The sequence below is a fragment of the Lagenorhynchus albirostris genome, chromosome 18, assembly GCF_949774975.1.
Source record: "Lagenorhynchus albirostris chromosome 18, mLagAlb1.1, whole genome shotgun sequence".
Lineage (NCBI taxonomy): Eukaryota > Metazoa > Chordata > Mammalia > Artiodactyla > Delphinidae > Lagenorhynchus > Lagenorhynchus albirostris.
In genome coordinates this window covers 1,246,891-1,261,858 of record NC_083112.1, presented here as the reverse complement: position 1 = coordinate 1,261,858, position 14,968 = coordinate 1,246,891, and the positions used below count along the sequence as shown (strand labels likewise).

General features: G+C 39.5%; 1 protein-coding gene across 9 annotated transcripts in view; it reads left to right on the top strand.

Annotated features, from left to right (window-relative positions):
• The window catches only part of XPO4 (exportin 4), a 101,164-nt gene that overhangs the window by 30,128 nt on the left and 56,068 nt on the right, over positions 1-14,968 (top strand). For 8 of the 9 annotated variants that reach the window (XR_009536844.1, XM_060129457.1, XM_060129456.1 and 5 more), the window contains 2 exons: positions 2,963-3,079; positions 3,787-3,940. The exons of the other annotated variant lie outside the window; for it this stretch is intronic. Coding sequence is in view for 7 of the 8 variants with exons in the window: in XM_060129457.1 (XP_059985440.1) it covers positions 2,963-3,079; positions 3,787-3,940 (271 nt within the window). In the remaining variant the exon portion in view is untranslated. The remainder of the gene's footprint in view (positions 1-2,962; positions 3,080-3,786; positions 3,941-14,968) is intronic. 9 annotated transcript variants of the gene reach the window in all.

The following is a 14,968-nucleotide window of genomic DNA, read 5'->3' as shown; positions in this document are numbered from 1 at the left end:
TTTCAGGGCTTCCAGGTTAAGGAGCAATTAAACTGTTTGGTTATCTTTTAATGATGAAAATATCTTACTGAATTTTAGTTCTTATAAAGCTGGTAATTTTAGGTGGGTCAAGGCCAGGACATTTGACTTCTGGCATTACCACAAACCATGCTGCATAATTTATTTTTATGTATTTCTTAAGTCTTTGAGTGGTAAATTTGGTAAGGGGACACTTGTTTTGGAAAATTTGTCCTTTTATTTCATAAGTGGAAAGTGGAAAAAGTAGAATACAAAACAGTACATTGGGTTAATAGTAATGGTATTGTAATAAATAATGTATAACTGCATTTCAAAATTGGAAAGCTGTAAACAAATATTACAGTAGTAACCTATGGATGGTTATTTTTGTAGGAAGAAAAAGTTATTTAAAAACAAAATATTCTTATGTTCAACAAGCTAATTCCACAATAAGAATGTGTTTTGTTCATACTTATGCACTAAGAACACACTTTCTTTTATGGGTGAATTTGTACTTCATTGTCGTGAAGTTTGTAGTTGTGGTGGGATGTCTTTATTGCTACATCTCAAAAGCAGTCCCATCCCACCGAGGGCTCCTTGTTTGTCTGCTGAGGCTTTTACTTTTAAAAACTCTTCCTTTTCCTAAGTAGTAACCTCAAAAAGCTTGTCCCTTTTCACTGCTCCTGCCCTTTTCTGCGCTCACTGACCACAAACATATGCTTGTAATCCTAGGAAGTGTTTATTTCACAGAAAAATAAAGCTTTATTGTGAGTACATGTTGGCTTCAATCATTAATTAGAGTTGTGTTACTAAAAATTTAAATATGGTCATAGTCTAAAAATATGTTGTTTTGTGGTGAATATAGTTTGGCACTAAAAAACAATTTGTGGCTAAATTACTTGTGCAAAACTACTATAGATAATTTATTGGTAAGAACGATAAGTTTGTGTTTGATGGTGCTTCTGGGTTCTTTTCAGCTTGCATGTTTTTGTATAAGTTGTGCATGAATTCTGTTTTCAGTAGATTGATTATCTCACCTGAGATTCCAAAATTAGTTTCCTTTTTTTAGTAAGACGCATTTTCTTAAACATTTAGGTATCTGTTCATAGTGTCCTGTTCACTGAAGTCTTATTTAGAAAGGGTAGGAGAAGAGCAAAAAATATGGGGAAAGATTGTTTTCAGGATCATATGGTCTTGTAATCCATCATGGTAGATCCTTGTAAGTTAACTTTTCCTTTTGAATTTCATTAATTTGAATTTAATACTACCCACTTTCCCCACCAAAGCCTAGCTGTATTTAAAAACTGTTCATGGTTGATCCCAACGGTATTTAAATGTATCTGAACTTTTGATTGCTGGCACTTTGGTCATTAATCACCATTTTAAAAGAAAGCCATTTTTTAAAATACAATTTTGTTAACTAAAAAAGTGAACGATTGTACTTGATGTGTTTCTAAGGTCTCTTTCAACTGTAAGATGAAGTATGTGATAAACTGTTTCTCTGTAAGAGGCTCTTCAATGCTTGGTTTCTTCCTCCTTGTGCCTGGGTCCATGCAAAGGCAGTTGAACTTACACACTTTTCTTGAAAATTGGGTAAAAGGGGACATTGTAATGTTAAAACAGATGTATCAATATATTTTGAAGTACAATTACAGAGAGAGATGGGGGGCGGAGAGAGAGAGAGAGAGAGAGAGAGAGAGAGAGAGAGAGAGAGTTTAAGCTAAAGGAGCTATAGTCAGAGGACTTACTGTTGAACACAGCCCTGTCTGTATACCCCCGGATTCCCAAGGGTATTTGCACGTATTGTGTGTTGTTAGGGCTTCTTGGTGTGGAAAAGTCTGAGAAACTGCTTGAGTCTCTGGGCTAGTGTGCCATCGTAATTGCTAATTATACATCATACTTACCCTAGTTAAGACTGAGGCAAATAGGAATTTAATTCTTTTTTACATTTTCTTAGAGGAAAGTTTTAGACATATACACAAATATACAGATATACTACAAATAGTCTGTTGGTCACCTATGTAACCATCATTCATCTTCAACAAGTATCAACTCATGCTAATCTTTAGGAATTTAATTTTATGTATATTTGCTAAGATTTGCCAAGATAAGCATCTGTAAGGTCAAGGTACTGACATCAGAAGCATTTCTGAGCAAAGATGTTGCAGTTGGTGGGCGGGTAGGACCGTGCTCAGCTGTTGTATAAGCTGCATAAATAGTATCATCTTGACTTTAATCTTTCGGTTGTTCAGAGGTAGTGTGCATATTTCTCTGTAACCCTTGGAAACTTGCCAGAATAATTTGTATCAGCCCCATCATGGCACCTTGACTCTGAATAGTCCATGAATAAAAGCAGCGAGTTGAGAGTAGACTCTTGTTGGATACAGCCATTGAGAAGGAAAATCGTCATTTTCAATTTTAAAAACTTGGGAGTACTACGTGGTTAATGTTTTGGAGACCATAAAATCCGTTTCACTTTTCATCTATTTGGAAATACATTTTACAGACATCAGAACGTAGAGTCAGACAGACCTGGGTTCAAATCTCAGCTGGCCCGAATTACCTGCCCTTTGAATCTCACTTCTTTCAAATGTAAAATGGGGATAGGGATTGTTGTGTGAATTCAATGAAATGATATGTTAAATACTGATCATCTTAAAATATCATTTACACTCTGTAGTTGAGTACTAGTAGGAGTACTCAGGAGTGTGTCCTGAGTTCAGGTCTCAGATAGGTTTGTGTAACTGGAGTGAGGAGGAATACTAAACAGTCCCAAGGCCACTGGGAAAGGAGAGCTAATCTTTATCTTGTCATATCTGACTTTCTGGCTGGTAGGTATAAGATCTCAAGATACCATGGAAGATCTAAAGATAAAAATGTTTCATTATGTTTGAACAAATATTGTATTGAAACAAAGCATCGGGAAAATAATGCCTCACAATGATTTGTTATCAAATAATTACAGCAAACTCTGGCCTGTTCTATTCTAACTGCACTATTGAGTGAATTCTCAAGTTCAAGTAAAACTAGCAACATTGGACTGAGTATGGAGTTCCACGGCAACTGCAAAAGAGTTTTTCAGGTACCAGTATTTTTGTTCTTGTGTTTTAATTATTAGATCACTCACTTTTCACTCAATTTGTTGCTAATGGAGTGAGGACATTGCTTTTATCTAGTTGAACAATGGCCTATACTTGAAGGTTTGCGTTGTGATTTCACAGGATATAGTAAAGCGATAGGTATGGTGAACATAGTTGACGGTTTAAGATTATTTAATTCTAGTCTTAAAAAGGAAATGCTACTATTAAGACCCTTAGCTTATTAATTTTGTTCTTATTGTGTTTAGATAGAACTAATTCAATTGGTGGGACTCCGCTGGCCTTAAAAATAGGCCTGGCTATATGCCAGAGAGGGCTGTGTATTTCAGTGTTATTGCAGATGGTGTGGGCTCTTTGTTTCGTGTGTATTGTTTGGCTCTGAAGTAAAGTTGTGTGAAGGCACTGGTTTCAATCCGAGGGCTCCCACTGAAGCTGCTGAGCCCTCAGCTCTGTCGTGGTCGTCAAGACCTGCTTCTCTAGGGAGTGGCATTTATGTGACGGTAAATGTATTCAGACCGGCATCACTGTAACGTAAAAGCAGGCCTAAAAATGGAAGATGTCCTTGAAGAAGCGATATTTTCTGTTGGAAGCTTTAAGGTTTTTATTTGTTTGTTTTGTTTTATGGTTCTAAAAGGGAACATATCTTGAATAAGCTTTAGATACAAAAACACGTGTGGTTAATTTACTGCAGGAAGAAGACCTCCGTCAGATCTTCCTGCTGACGGTGGAAGTCCTGCAGGAATTCAGCAGGCGGGAGCACCTCAGCGCCCAGATGTCATCCGTGTTCCAGCGCTACCTGGCCCTCGCCAACCAAGTCCTGAGCTGGAACTTCCTTCCTCCAAACTATATCCTTTCAACAACCGAACGGTTTATGTGTGGTCACTTTCGTAGATTGAATTAATTATGGCTAAAAGTACTTTATCTCTGCAGATTTATGAAACATGTTGTTTGAAAGAAAATAAGAATCTTTTAGAAATGGAATTTTACTTTATTTTATAATACCACAATGCAGTAGAGTACTTAGAAAATTTTCAATTTCATTCATAACTTTGTAGAAGAGGGTTGAATAAATGGAAACATTTGGTGGGTCATTGGGCTGTTGCTAACCAAGGGATAGGAGTATGCCTTAGGAAGGGAAGGGAAAAAGGTGGGAAGTGCATTTTACCAAGAAACGGAATCACTTTCTCCTGTAACATGTAAATTCCATTCAGATTTTGACTGACTTTCCTTAAGGCGGGCTTGGAGTTCTCTATTTGATCTTTGTGGATTACAGTTGCTCAAGTGTAGATAATAAGGTAGTAACATGTTTACCCTTCGGAGAGTGTTCCCAGTATAAAAATAGGAAAATTCCATTTCTAGCAGGTTATTTATTAGGAATACAAATTAAGTTTAAATAGGTTATATTATAGATACAAAGTGTCTACCTTTTTATCATTTACTAAAGTGGAGAAATTTGTGTTAGAAATGGAATTCTAGTTCAGAGTTTATGATTTCCTTTTCTAGAACATTGCTACCTTGATAGATTAAAAGCAGTCATGTACGGTGGGCTGCCCGTATGTATCATAGTTGAGTCACACAGATCCAGGCTCAAGGTTCAGCCAATCGCAGGCAGGTTACTTAACGTCTCTGAGTCTCAGTTTCTCCAAATGTAAAATGAGGATATGGATTGTTGAGTGAATTGAAGGAAACAATACATTTAAAATACACTCAGGAGTTAGCTCCTGTTTATTGAGCTCTTGGTAGCCTCCTTGAAGTCTCCTCCTCAGCTTGCTGTGCTGTGCTGTTTCTTCTTGATCTGGTATACTGCTTATGGTATAGGAAATTACGGGAAGTTTACTTTAACCTGTTCTAGGTATTGTTAATAGGAGGACAGCGGTGGGGGTCTATTTAGGAGAAAAGGGCAGATGATAAGCAAATAGGACATAGATATCCAGCCACTTGAGAGATGAGGATGAGCCGGGAGCCCTGCACTCAGTGACACATATCTGAGCTAATTACCTGGGCTGTAAACTGTGAGGTTTTTAAGGGGGCACGAGCGGGGTGTAACTCTTTCTTCTGTTTTCAAGCTAATAATTCATGTAATAGAAAATGAGTTGTAAGATGCCATGTAGGGTGCGAGGTCTCTGACGGGAGCCCCGAGTTCTCAGTTCTTTCTCAGAGGCGGTCGTGGTGAGTGGCTGCCTTGCAGGGCAGAGCTCACAGGGAGGCTAGTCATGCCCCCTTCTACCCTAGTCGCTAATCCTCCTTCTGCTAATAGTCAATTTTATATCTTCAGTATATTCCTTTTGGCTGGTAAGAGGCACATATTTTCTTAGGTTTGCTTTTAAAAAATTTTCCCCTTTGTGTTTTGCTATCTAATTTTTGCTCTAGTTTTTGTTAGGGAAAAAAAAGATGTTGAAAAACTTTGAGACAGATTTAAAAAGTAACAGGCCATATGGAGCTATCAAAACATTAATTATATATGGGAAAATCAAGGAAAGTTACACTGCATATATTGTAGCCAATTTTAAAGTCTCTGTTTTAGGGGAAAATTCAGTTGGCTGAAAAGTGACTGTTTTGTAAAGGGAAACAGTGCTCTGGGAGTTTGGAAACAAAGTTTGTCTAAAGATACACACATAAAATATTTTTATAAAGCATGTAGATAAAGCTTTGGAAAACTTGTCATCTAAAAATGATAGGCAGGACTACAGTGTTGCTGAAGGAAAGAATTCATCGTTTAAAGAAAAGTAGATCTTGCTCTTGACGTACAATGTTCTGTTTCATGGCTTACAAGTGAGCTTTGTGCCTATATGTGTTCCTACCGCAGCCATTTGTTGGGTAACAGCTACAGTTAAGCATTCCTTCCTTTAAGTGGATTAGCTTAAGTGTAGGACAAGAATATGGCAATGGAATTAAATGAAGCTGCCTTGTCAGTGCTAACAAAGAAAACTAGTTTCAGGGAACCCAATTCTGCCATAATTTCTAATTTTGGCGATTACTTGCTGATCTGCTGTTCAATAAGCTGGGAAGGAGTTCAATAATTATTTAGTTTTTTAAATTAATTAATTAATTAAATTTTGGCTGCGTTGGGTCTCCGTTGCTGCGCGCGGCTTTCTCTAGTTGCAGTGAGTGGGGGCTACTCTCCATTGTGGTGCACGGGCTTCTCATTGTCGTGGCTTCTCTTATTGCAGAGCACCGACTCTAGGCACGCGGGCTTCAGTAGTTGTGGCATGCGGGCTCAGTAGTTGTAGCTTGCGGGCTCTAGAACGCAGACTCATTAGTTGTGGCGTATGGGCTTAGTTGCTCCATGGTATGTGGGTTCTTGCTGGACCAGGGATCGAACCCTTGTCCCCTGAAGTGCAAGGCGGATTTTTAACCACTGCACCACCAGGGAAGTCCCAATTATTTAGTTTTATACCTTGAAAAAGGTCTAATGATCATATTTAACTTAATTAATATATTGAGTTGATGTCTTTTTAAAATACGATTTGTCTTTTAGGATAGACAGAATAGCAAGTAGACCTTGTAAAAAATACGTTGTGTGCTTTGTATCACATCTATTTGATCATTTAGAATAGTATGTTAAATGAGTCTGTGTTAAATTACCAGTATCAGTTCCGATTCATAATTTTTGTAATCTGCTATCTTTTTTGTATCTTTTTATTTTGAAGTAATTTTAAGCATGCAGGAAATACTACAAGGGTAGTTGGGAGAATTGCCGTATGCCCTTTACCAAGATTCACCCGCTGTTAACATTTTGTCCCATTTCTTACTCTTCCTGTCTCTGTCTCTCATTACACACACACACACACACACACACACACACACACGTGTACGTGCGTTTGTATGACAGTATGTGTATATTTAAACACATTTCTTCTGAATCATTTGAGAGCACTTGCAGACATTATACCCATATACCTCTGAGTACTTCACTGTTTGTTTTCTTGTGATCAAGAATTTTCAAATTGCACTGCGGTTCTTATAGGAGAATGTCTTACAAAACTCTAGTATGATTTTCAAAACCAAGAATTTAATGTTGACACATTGTTATTATCTAATCTGCAGTCCATATTCAAATATTGTCAGTTGTCTCACTAATACCTTTTGTAACTGTTTTCAGTACTTTGTATTTAGTTGTCCTAAGTCATCTTTGGTCTGGAAAGCTCCTCAGCTTTTCTTGGTCTTTCATGAATTTGACATATTTGATGTGTATAGATCAATTACTTTAAAAAAATACCCCTCAGTTTGGGTCTGTTGGATGTTCCCTCCTGATAGTTCTGGGTTATTCATTTTCGTAGGACTACTGAGTAGTGGTTCCTTTATGTCAGGAGGAGTGTGGTCGTTTGTCCCATTTGCGGGGAGCGGGGCGGTCTCTCTTTGATCCTTTGGGTAAGGTGGTGTGTGCCAGGTTTTTCCATTGTAAAGTTGCTGTTTCTTTTTGTAATAAATGATCTGTGGTGTTATACTTTATATAAATATACTGTTCCTCCTAAAATTCCAACCATTAGTTCTAGCATCCCTTGGTGCTCCTGGCCTGAAACAGTTGGTGCGGTCGTTGCACATTGGTGATTTTTCTGATCCCATCATCTCCTTTTGTGCTTATTTGCAGCTTTCTGCCATAAAGAAGAGGTTTCCTCTCGTCATTGATTTATTCATTTATATCAGTATTGACTCAGGGATTCTTCTTCTTCAGAATGGATTGTGGTCTGTTGCTGTCATTGTGTATTTTGCTGCCCACGTTGCGCCAGGTCTGGCCCTTGTCAGCTGCCTTCTGTGTCCTTTTGGTTTGTCCCACTGTTCTAAGTTTTAACTGAAACAACCTGGGTTTAAAGTTTTAGGAATGAATGACTTATTTTAGATGTTCTATGAAAAGTTCACTCTAATTATTTAGAAGTTTTCTTTTAAATGTTAAGAAATTTAAACACTGAGCTCCCTTAAACAAAATATCTGCATGGACCCACTTTGTCTGTGCCTGTGCTCAGGTAGTGTCCGTTGCAGTGATAATGGGTTATTTTGTAGGACAGCTTTATTGAGATGTATTTCACATACCAAACCATCTGCCCATTTAAAGGATACAATTCAGTGGTTCTTTGTGTGATCATAGACTTGTACAGCACGACTGTCGTTAACATTAGAACATTTTCATGACCCCAAAAAAGAAGCCCTTGTATCTGTTAGTGGTCATTCCCTGTTTCCCCCAAATTCACCAGCCCATGTCACTCACTCATCTCCTTTCTGTCTCTATGCTGGACATTTCATGTAAATCGAGTCATATAATATATGGTCTTTTGTGACTGGCTTTCATTTAGCCTGATGTTTTCAGGATTCATTCATATTGTAGCATGCATCAGCGCTTCATTCCTTTTTATTGCCACATAATATTCTGTTGTAAGGATAGGCCATATTTTTATTTATTCATTGATTAGTTGATTGACAGTTGGATTGTTTCAACTTTTTGGCTATTATGAATAATGCTGCTATGAACATTCCTGTGTAGTACAAGTTTTTGTGTGGACTTAATATTTTCATTCCTCTTGGGTATACCTAGGAGTGGAATTGCTGGATCATAAGGAAACTCATTGTTTAACCTTTTGAGGAACTGCCAAGCTGTTTTCCAAGGTGGCTGTACCATTTTACAGTCCCAGTAGCATTATATGAGGGTTCCAATTTCTCCACATCCTGGTCAACACTTGTTATCTGTTTTTTGTTTATAACTGTCTTATTTCGTATGGAGTGGTATCTCATTGTGATTTTGATTTGCATTACCCTCGTGGTTAATGTATCAAACATCTTTTTTGTGGTCATGGGCCATTCGTGTATCTTCTTTGAGGAAATGTTTATTCATATCCTTTGTCCATTTTTAAATTGGGTTATTTGTCTCTTTAAAATTGAGTTGTAACAATTTTTTATATCTTCGGATAAAAGTCCCTTAGCAGATAAATGATTTTCAAATATGTCCTCCCTTTCTGTGAGTTGTATTTTTACCTTGTTTTTTTAAACATTCATTCATTCATTCATTCATTTATTCATTTATGGATGGCTGCATTGGGTCTTCGTTGCGATGTGCAGGCTTCTCATTGCAGTGGCTTCTCTTGTTGCGGAGCATGGGCTCCAGGTGCCAGGCTTTAGTAGTTGCGGCACGCCGGCTCAGTAGTTGTGGCTCAGGGGCTCTAGAGCGCAGGCTCAGTAGTTGTGGTGCACGGACTTAGTTGCTCTGCGGCATGTGGGATCTTCCCGGACCAGGGCTCGAACCCGTGTCCCCTTCATTGGCAGGCAGATTCTTAACCACTGCGCCACCAGGGAAGTCCCTGTTTTTACTTTTTTATGGTGAACTTTGAAGCACAGAAAATTTTAATTTTTATGATATTTAATTTATGTCTTTTTTCCTCTTGTTGTCCTGTCTCAGAAACCATTGCCTGATCCAAGGCCATGAAGACTTATGCCAGTGTTCTTTTCTAAGACTGACTTCTTACATATAGGCTCTTATATTGAGGTCTTTGATCCATTTTGAGTTAATTTCTGTATATCATGAGAAATAATGATGCAACTTGATTCTGTTGCATGTGGATATCCAGTTATCCTAGCAGATCACTGACGGTTGATGAGGAGGAGGAAGAGTCTGGTGGAGTAGGAAGCACTGGAGAGAGAGTGGTGGTGGGCGGTGACTGACTGCAACTTCGTTGCCCTAACGTCATTTGTGGGTTATTCGTCTTTTTAAGATTTATGAGTTGTGGGACTTCCCTGGTGGTTTAGTGGTTAAGACTTTGCCTTCCAGTGTAGGGGATGCGGGTTTGACCCCTGGTAGGGGAGCTAAGATCCCACGTGCCTTGCAGCCAAAAAACGAAAACATAAAACAGAAGCAATGTTGTAACAAATTCAATAAAGACTTTAAAAATGGTCCACATAGGGGCTTCTCTGGTGGCGCATTGGTTAAGAATCTGCCTGCCAGTGCAGGGGACACGGGTTCGAGCCCTGGTCCGGGAAGATCCCACATGCTGCAAAGCTACTAAGCTTGTGGACCACAACTACTGAGCCTGCGCTCTAGAGCCCGTGAGCCACAACTACTGAGCCCACGCGCTTAGAGCCTGTGCTCTGCAGCAAGAGAAGCCACCGCAACGAGAAGCCTGCGCACGGCAACGAAGAGTAGCCCCCGCTCACCTCAACTAGAGAAAGCCTGTGCACAGCAACGAGGACCCAATGCAGCCAAAAATAAATAAATAAAAGAAACATTTTTTAAATAAATAAATAAAAATGGTCCACATCAAAAAAAATCTTTAAAAAGGAAAGGTTTATGGGTTATAAGAGTTCTTTGTGAACTCTGAATATATAACACAAATTCTTTAGTGGATGTATGATTCTCACATATTTTCTCCCATTCGGTGGTTGTCTTCTTTCTTGATGATGTCCTTTGAAACATAGAAATTTTTAATTTTGTTGATGTCCAATTTATCTATTTTTTCTTTTGTTGCTTTTGATATATTTAAGATGGCTTTGCATAATCCAAGGTCACAAAGATTTTTTAAAATAGACTTTTGTTTTTTAGAGCAGTTTTCGGTTCATAGCACTCTTGAGCAGGAGGTACAGAAAGTTCCCATGTGCCCTCTCCCCGACACGTGCATGGTCTTCCGTCATCACCACCCTACCAGAGGGGGGCTTTTTTTTATAATGGAAGAACCTGTATTGACACATCATTGTCCCCAAAGTCCGTAGTTTACATTAGGGGTCACTCTTGGTGTTCTGTAGGTTTGGACAAATGTACAATGACATGTATCCACGTTGCTGTCTCACATAGAGTAGTTTCACTGCCCTGCAAGTCCTTTGTGATCCACCTGTTCGCCCCTTCCTCTCCCCGTACGCCAGGGACCCGCTGATCTGTTCACTGTCTCCACAGTTGTGCCTTTTCCAGAACGCCATATGGTTGGGATCATACAGTGTGTAGCCTTTTCAGATGGGCTTTCCCCGAGTCACATGCAATTAAGGTTCCTCCATGCTCCTCCATGGCTGATAGCTGATTTCTTTATATCGCTGATTAATATTCCACTGTCTGGATGACAGTGGACTCAGCCATTCCACCAATGAAGGACAGCTTGGTTGCTTCCAAGTTTTGGCAGTTATGAATAAACATGTGTGTGCAGGTTTTTGTGTGGATATAAAATTTCAGCTCCTTTTGGTAAATTCCAAGGAGTGCAATTGCTGGATTGTTTGGTGGGGGGGTATGTTTAGTAAGAAACTGCTAAACTGTCTTCTGAAGTGGCTGCACCAGTGTGCGTTCCCACCGGCGGTGAGGGAGCGCTCCTGCTGCTCCACACCCTCAGCAGCGTTTGGTGTTCTGGATTTGGACCTTTCTCCTAGGGGTGGGGTGGTATCTCATTGTTTTGCTTTGCATTTCCCTAAAGACCATGTGATGTTGAACATCTTTTCATGTGCTTATTTGACACCTGTATGTCTTCTTTGGTGAGGTGTCTGTTAAGGACCTGGGTCCATTTTTAACCAGATGGTTTGTTTTCTTATTGTTAAATTTTAAGAGTTCTTTTTATATGTTGGATAATAGTCTTTTATCAGAGATGTCTTTTGTACATACTTCCTCCCAGTCTGTGGCTTATTGTCTTATTCTCTTGACAGTGTCTTTCACAGAGCAGAGGTGTTTAATTTTAGTGAAGTCCAGCTTATCAATTCTTTCTTTCATGGATCATGCCTTGTTATTTTGCTAAAAAGTCATTGCCAAACCCAAGGTCATCTAGATTTTCTCCTATGTTATCTTTTAGGAATTTTACGGGTTTTTGTTTTTTTGACCACGCTGTGTGTCATGTAGGATCTTAGTTCCCCGACCGGGGGCCAAACCCCGCACCCCCTGCATTGGAAGCATGGAGTTGTAACCATTGGACTGCCTTACAGTTACACATTTTACATTTAGGTCTTACAGTTACACATTTTACATTTACAGTTACACATTTTACATTTAGGTCTATGATCCAGTTTGAGTTGATTTTTGTGAAAGGCGTAAGGTCTATCTGTATCTTGATTCTTTTTTTTTTTTTGGTATGTGGATGTCCAGTAGTTAAGTACCATTTGTTGAAGACTTTTTTTGGCTCCATTGCAGTTTACTACTTTGTTAAAGATCATTTGACTTCACGTATGTAGGTCTGTTTCTGGTTTCTGTATTCTGTGCCGTTGATCTATTTATTCTTTCTCCAATACCATACTGTCTCGGTTATTGTAGATTTATAGTAAGTTGAGTTGTGTCAGTTCTCTGACTTTGTTCTTGTCCTTAAGGTCACAAAGATTTAGTCCTATATTTTCTTCTAAGAGTTTTATGTGGGTCTGTCATATGGTAGGTCTGTGATCCATTGTACGTTTTGTGGAGATATAAGGTATAACAGGATCCTGTTGTTCCTGCATCATTTGTTGAAAAAGGTATTTTTTTTCCGGTCGAATTGTTTTGGCCCCCTTGTATAAAATCACCTGGCTGTAAATGTGACAGTATTTCAAGATTATTTAGTCTTCTCTCTGTCTCTTTCATATCCATTTGAAGTTTAGGATCAGTTTATCAATTTCTGCAAAAAAGGCAGCTGGGATTTTGATAGGGATTATGTTGAATCTGTAGATCAGTTTGAGGAGAACTGCCATGTTAACAAATGGCAAAATATTAAGTTTTCCAATGCATGAACATGGGATGTCTTTCCATTTTTTTAGATCTTTAGTTTCTTTCAACACTGTTTTATAGTTTTCAGAGTAGAAGTTTGAACTTCTTCTGTTAAATTTATTCTGAGTATTTTATTTTTTAATTCAATTATAAATGGAGTTGATTTTACAGTTATTTTTGTGTTCATAGTGGTGTATAGAAAAACAAATTCTTGTATATTGATCTTGTACCATGTAGCTTTGCTGAACTTATTTTTTAGCTCAAATAGTATTTTTCTGGATTTTCTGTGTATATGTCTTCTGCAAACCTTTTTTTTGGGGGGTGGGGGCAGTGCCATGCAGCATACGGGATCTTAGTTCCCCCACCAGGGATGGAACCCGTGCTCCATGCGTTGGGAGCGTGGGGTCTTAACCACTGGACCGCCAGGGAAGTCCTTGCAAACCATTATTTTTCTTAAAGGATTATTACATGTAGGTTTTATACATGTAGAAGATGATTTAGGAAAGCATCCTCCACTCCAGGCCTGGTGCAAAGTCTATAGCTCCTGGGCTTTGGCAGGTGTTAAAATCATCTCCTGGCCCAGTGAGCTAATTGCTCTGGCCATTCTGCCCTGGTCTTACTGTCTTGAAAGATCTGAGATGAAATCCACCTGCTTTTCATTCTGTTGTAGATTATTATTGTGTAAAGAAAGTACCCTAGTCCTAGGATCCTCTGTTATACCACCACCCCATTTACAAATGGGCGCTAGGATTCTGGATGGTCTGGTCTCTACCTTTCTCTCCGAACTCTCTTTGTCCTCTTTCTGTTGGTGCTGCTCCCACAGGCCAAGTTTCCTTCTGCCCTGGCACCTTTGCAGGTGAACTTTTCCCTTGCCTCCTAGTTGTGCCTACGTCATTCACTCCAGACCAGGTCAGGTTTCTTTTGATGTGGCTTTTTTTTTTTTTTTAATTTACATTTTTGGCTGCGTTGGGTCTTTGTTGCTGCGTGTGGGCTTTCTGTAGTGGCGGCGAGCAGGGGCTACTCTTGGTTGTGGTGCACGGGCTTCTCATTGCGGTGGCTTCTCTTGTTGTGGAGCACGGGCTGTAGGCGCGTGGGCTCAGTAGTTGTAGCTCGCAGACTCTAGAGCGCAGGCTCAGTAGTCGTGGCGCACGGACCCAGTTGCTCCGTGGCATGTGGGATCTTCCCGGACCAGGGCTCGAACCCGTGTCCCCTGCATCGGCAGGCGGATTCTTAACCACTGCACCACCAGGGAAGCCCCTGCTGCGGCTCCTGATATGCATGTTATACACACTTCTCTCCCATTTAGCCCACTTGTCCATTGTAATTTTCCTTTTGTTAGCCTGCTGGAGCAGTACCTGTTTACTGCTTGTCTGGAGGCTCAGGAAAGCACAGGCCGTGTTTTGTCCACTGTGTTGTCCACACTGTGCAGTATCTAGCATGTAGTAACAGATGCCTAACAAATAGATATGTTTTCGTTATTGAGACAAGGTGATTCAGAAGTAGTGTCTCCGTTCTCGGCTGTCTGTTCATGCTGCTCGTATTGTTTAGCCATTAGCTCACCTAGCGTCCGTAAATGCTTCGGGGTTTTGGCAATGCTAATCATAAATGACAATATCGTTTTGTAATAAGAATGCTTGGCAGGTATGTTTGGTATGTTGGCTTCAGTAATAATTCTTTTTTTAGTTTGGTTACACTGCCTTTTATTGGTATTCTATTTTTGTGTATCTGATTTGGTTTTGGTAAAAATTTTTTCAACTCAAACTCTTGGGGAAAGCTAACTAGATCATAAAATAGTAACGGGACACAGAAGCTTTCACCTAAATTAGGATTTCCAGTAAAGCCAACGTTACTATTTGGAGGCAAGGCTTTGGAAAACATTCAGGTGAGGTCAGTTCTCCTTTATTTCAAAGGACTTTGGTTACTTGGACTAAGTGCTCTGTGAGACCGGGCTCAGTGGTTCCGTGCTGTGCCAGAAATAGCGGTTTTTGTTGTTAGAAAGGTTAGTAGTGACGGAGATTAAAAATAGAAGGAGAAAAGCTGGGCCGCCCCTTGCTTCGGAAATTTTGTTTTACTAATGAGGTGGGATAAAAAGAAGACGGGAAGATGGGGAAATTAAAGTATTCCTTTTGTAAAATGTCCATTGTTGCTACAAGATCTTCCTGTATTGTGAAGTTCTCATAAGAATAGGCAGTGGAGATTTTCAGACTTTCCATGTTTGCCTGAGGGTAACTTGCAGCCGTTGTGTGCC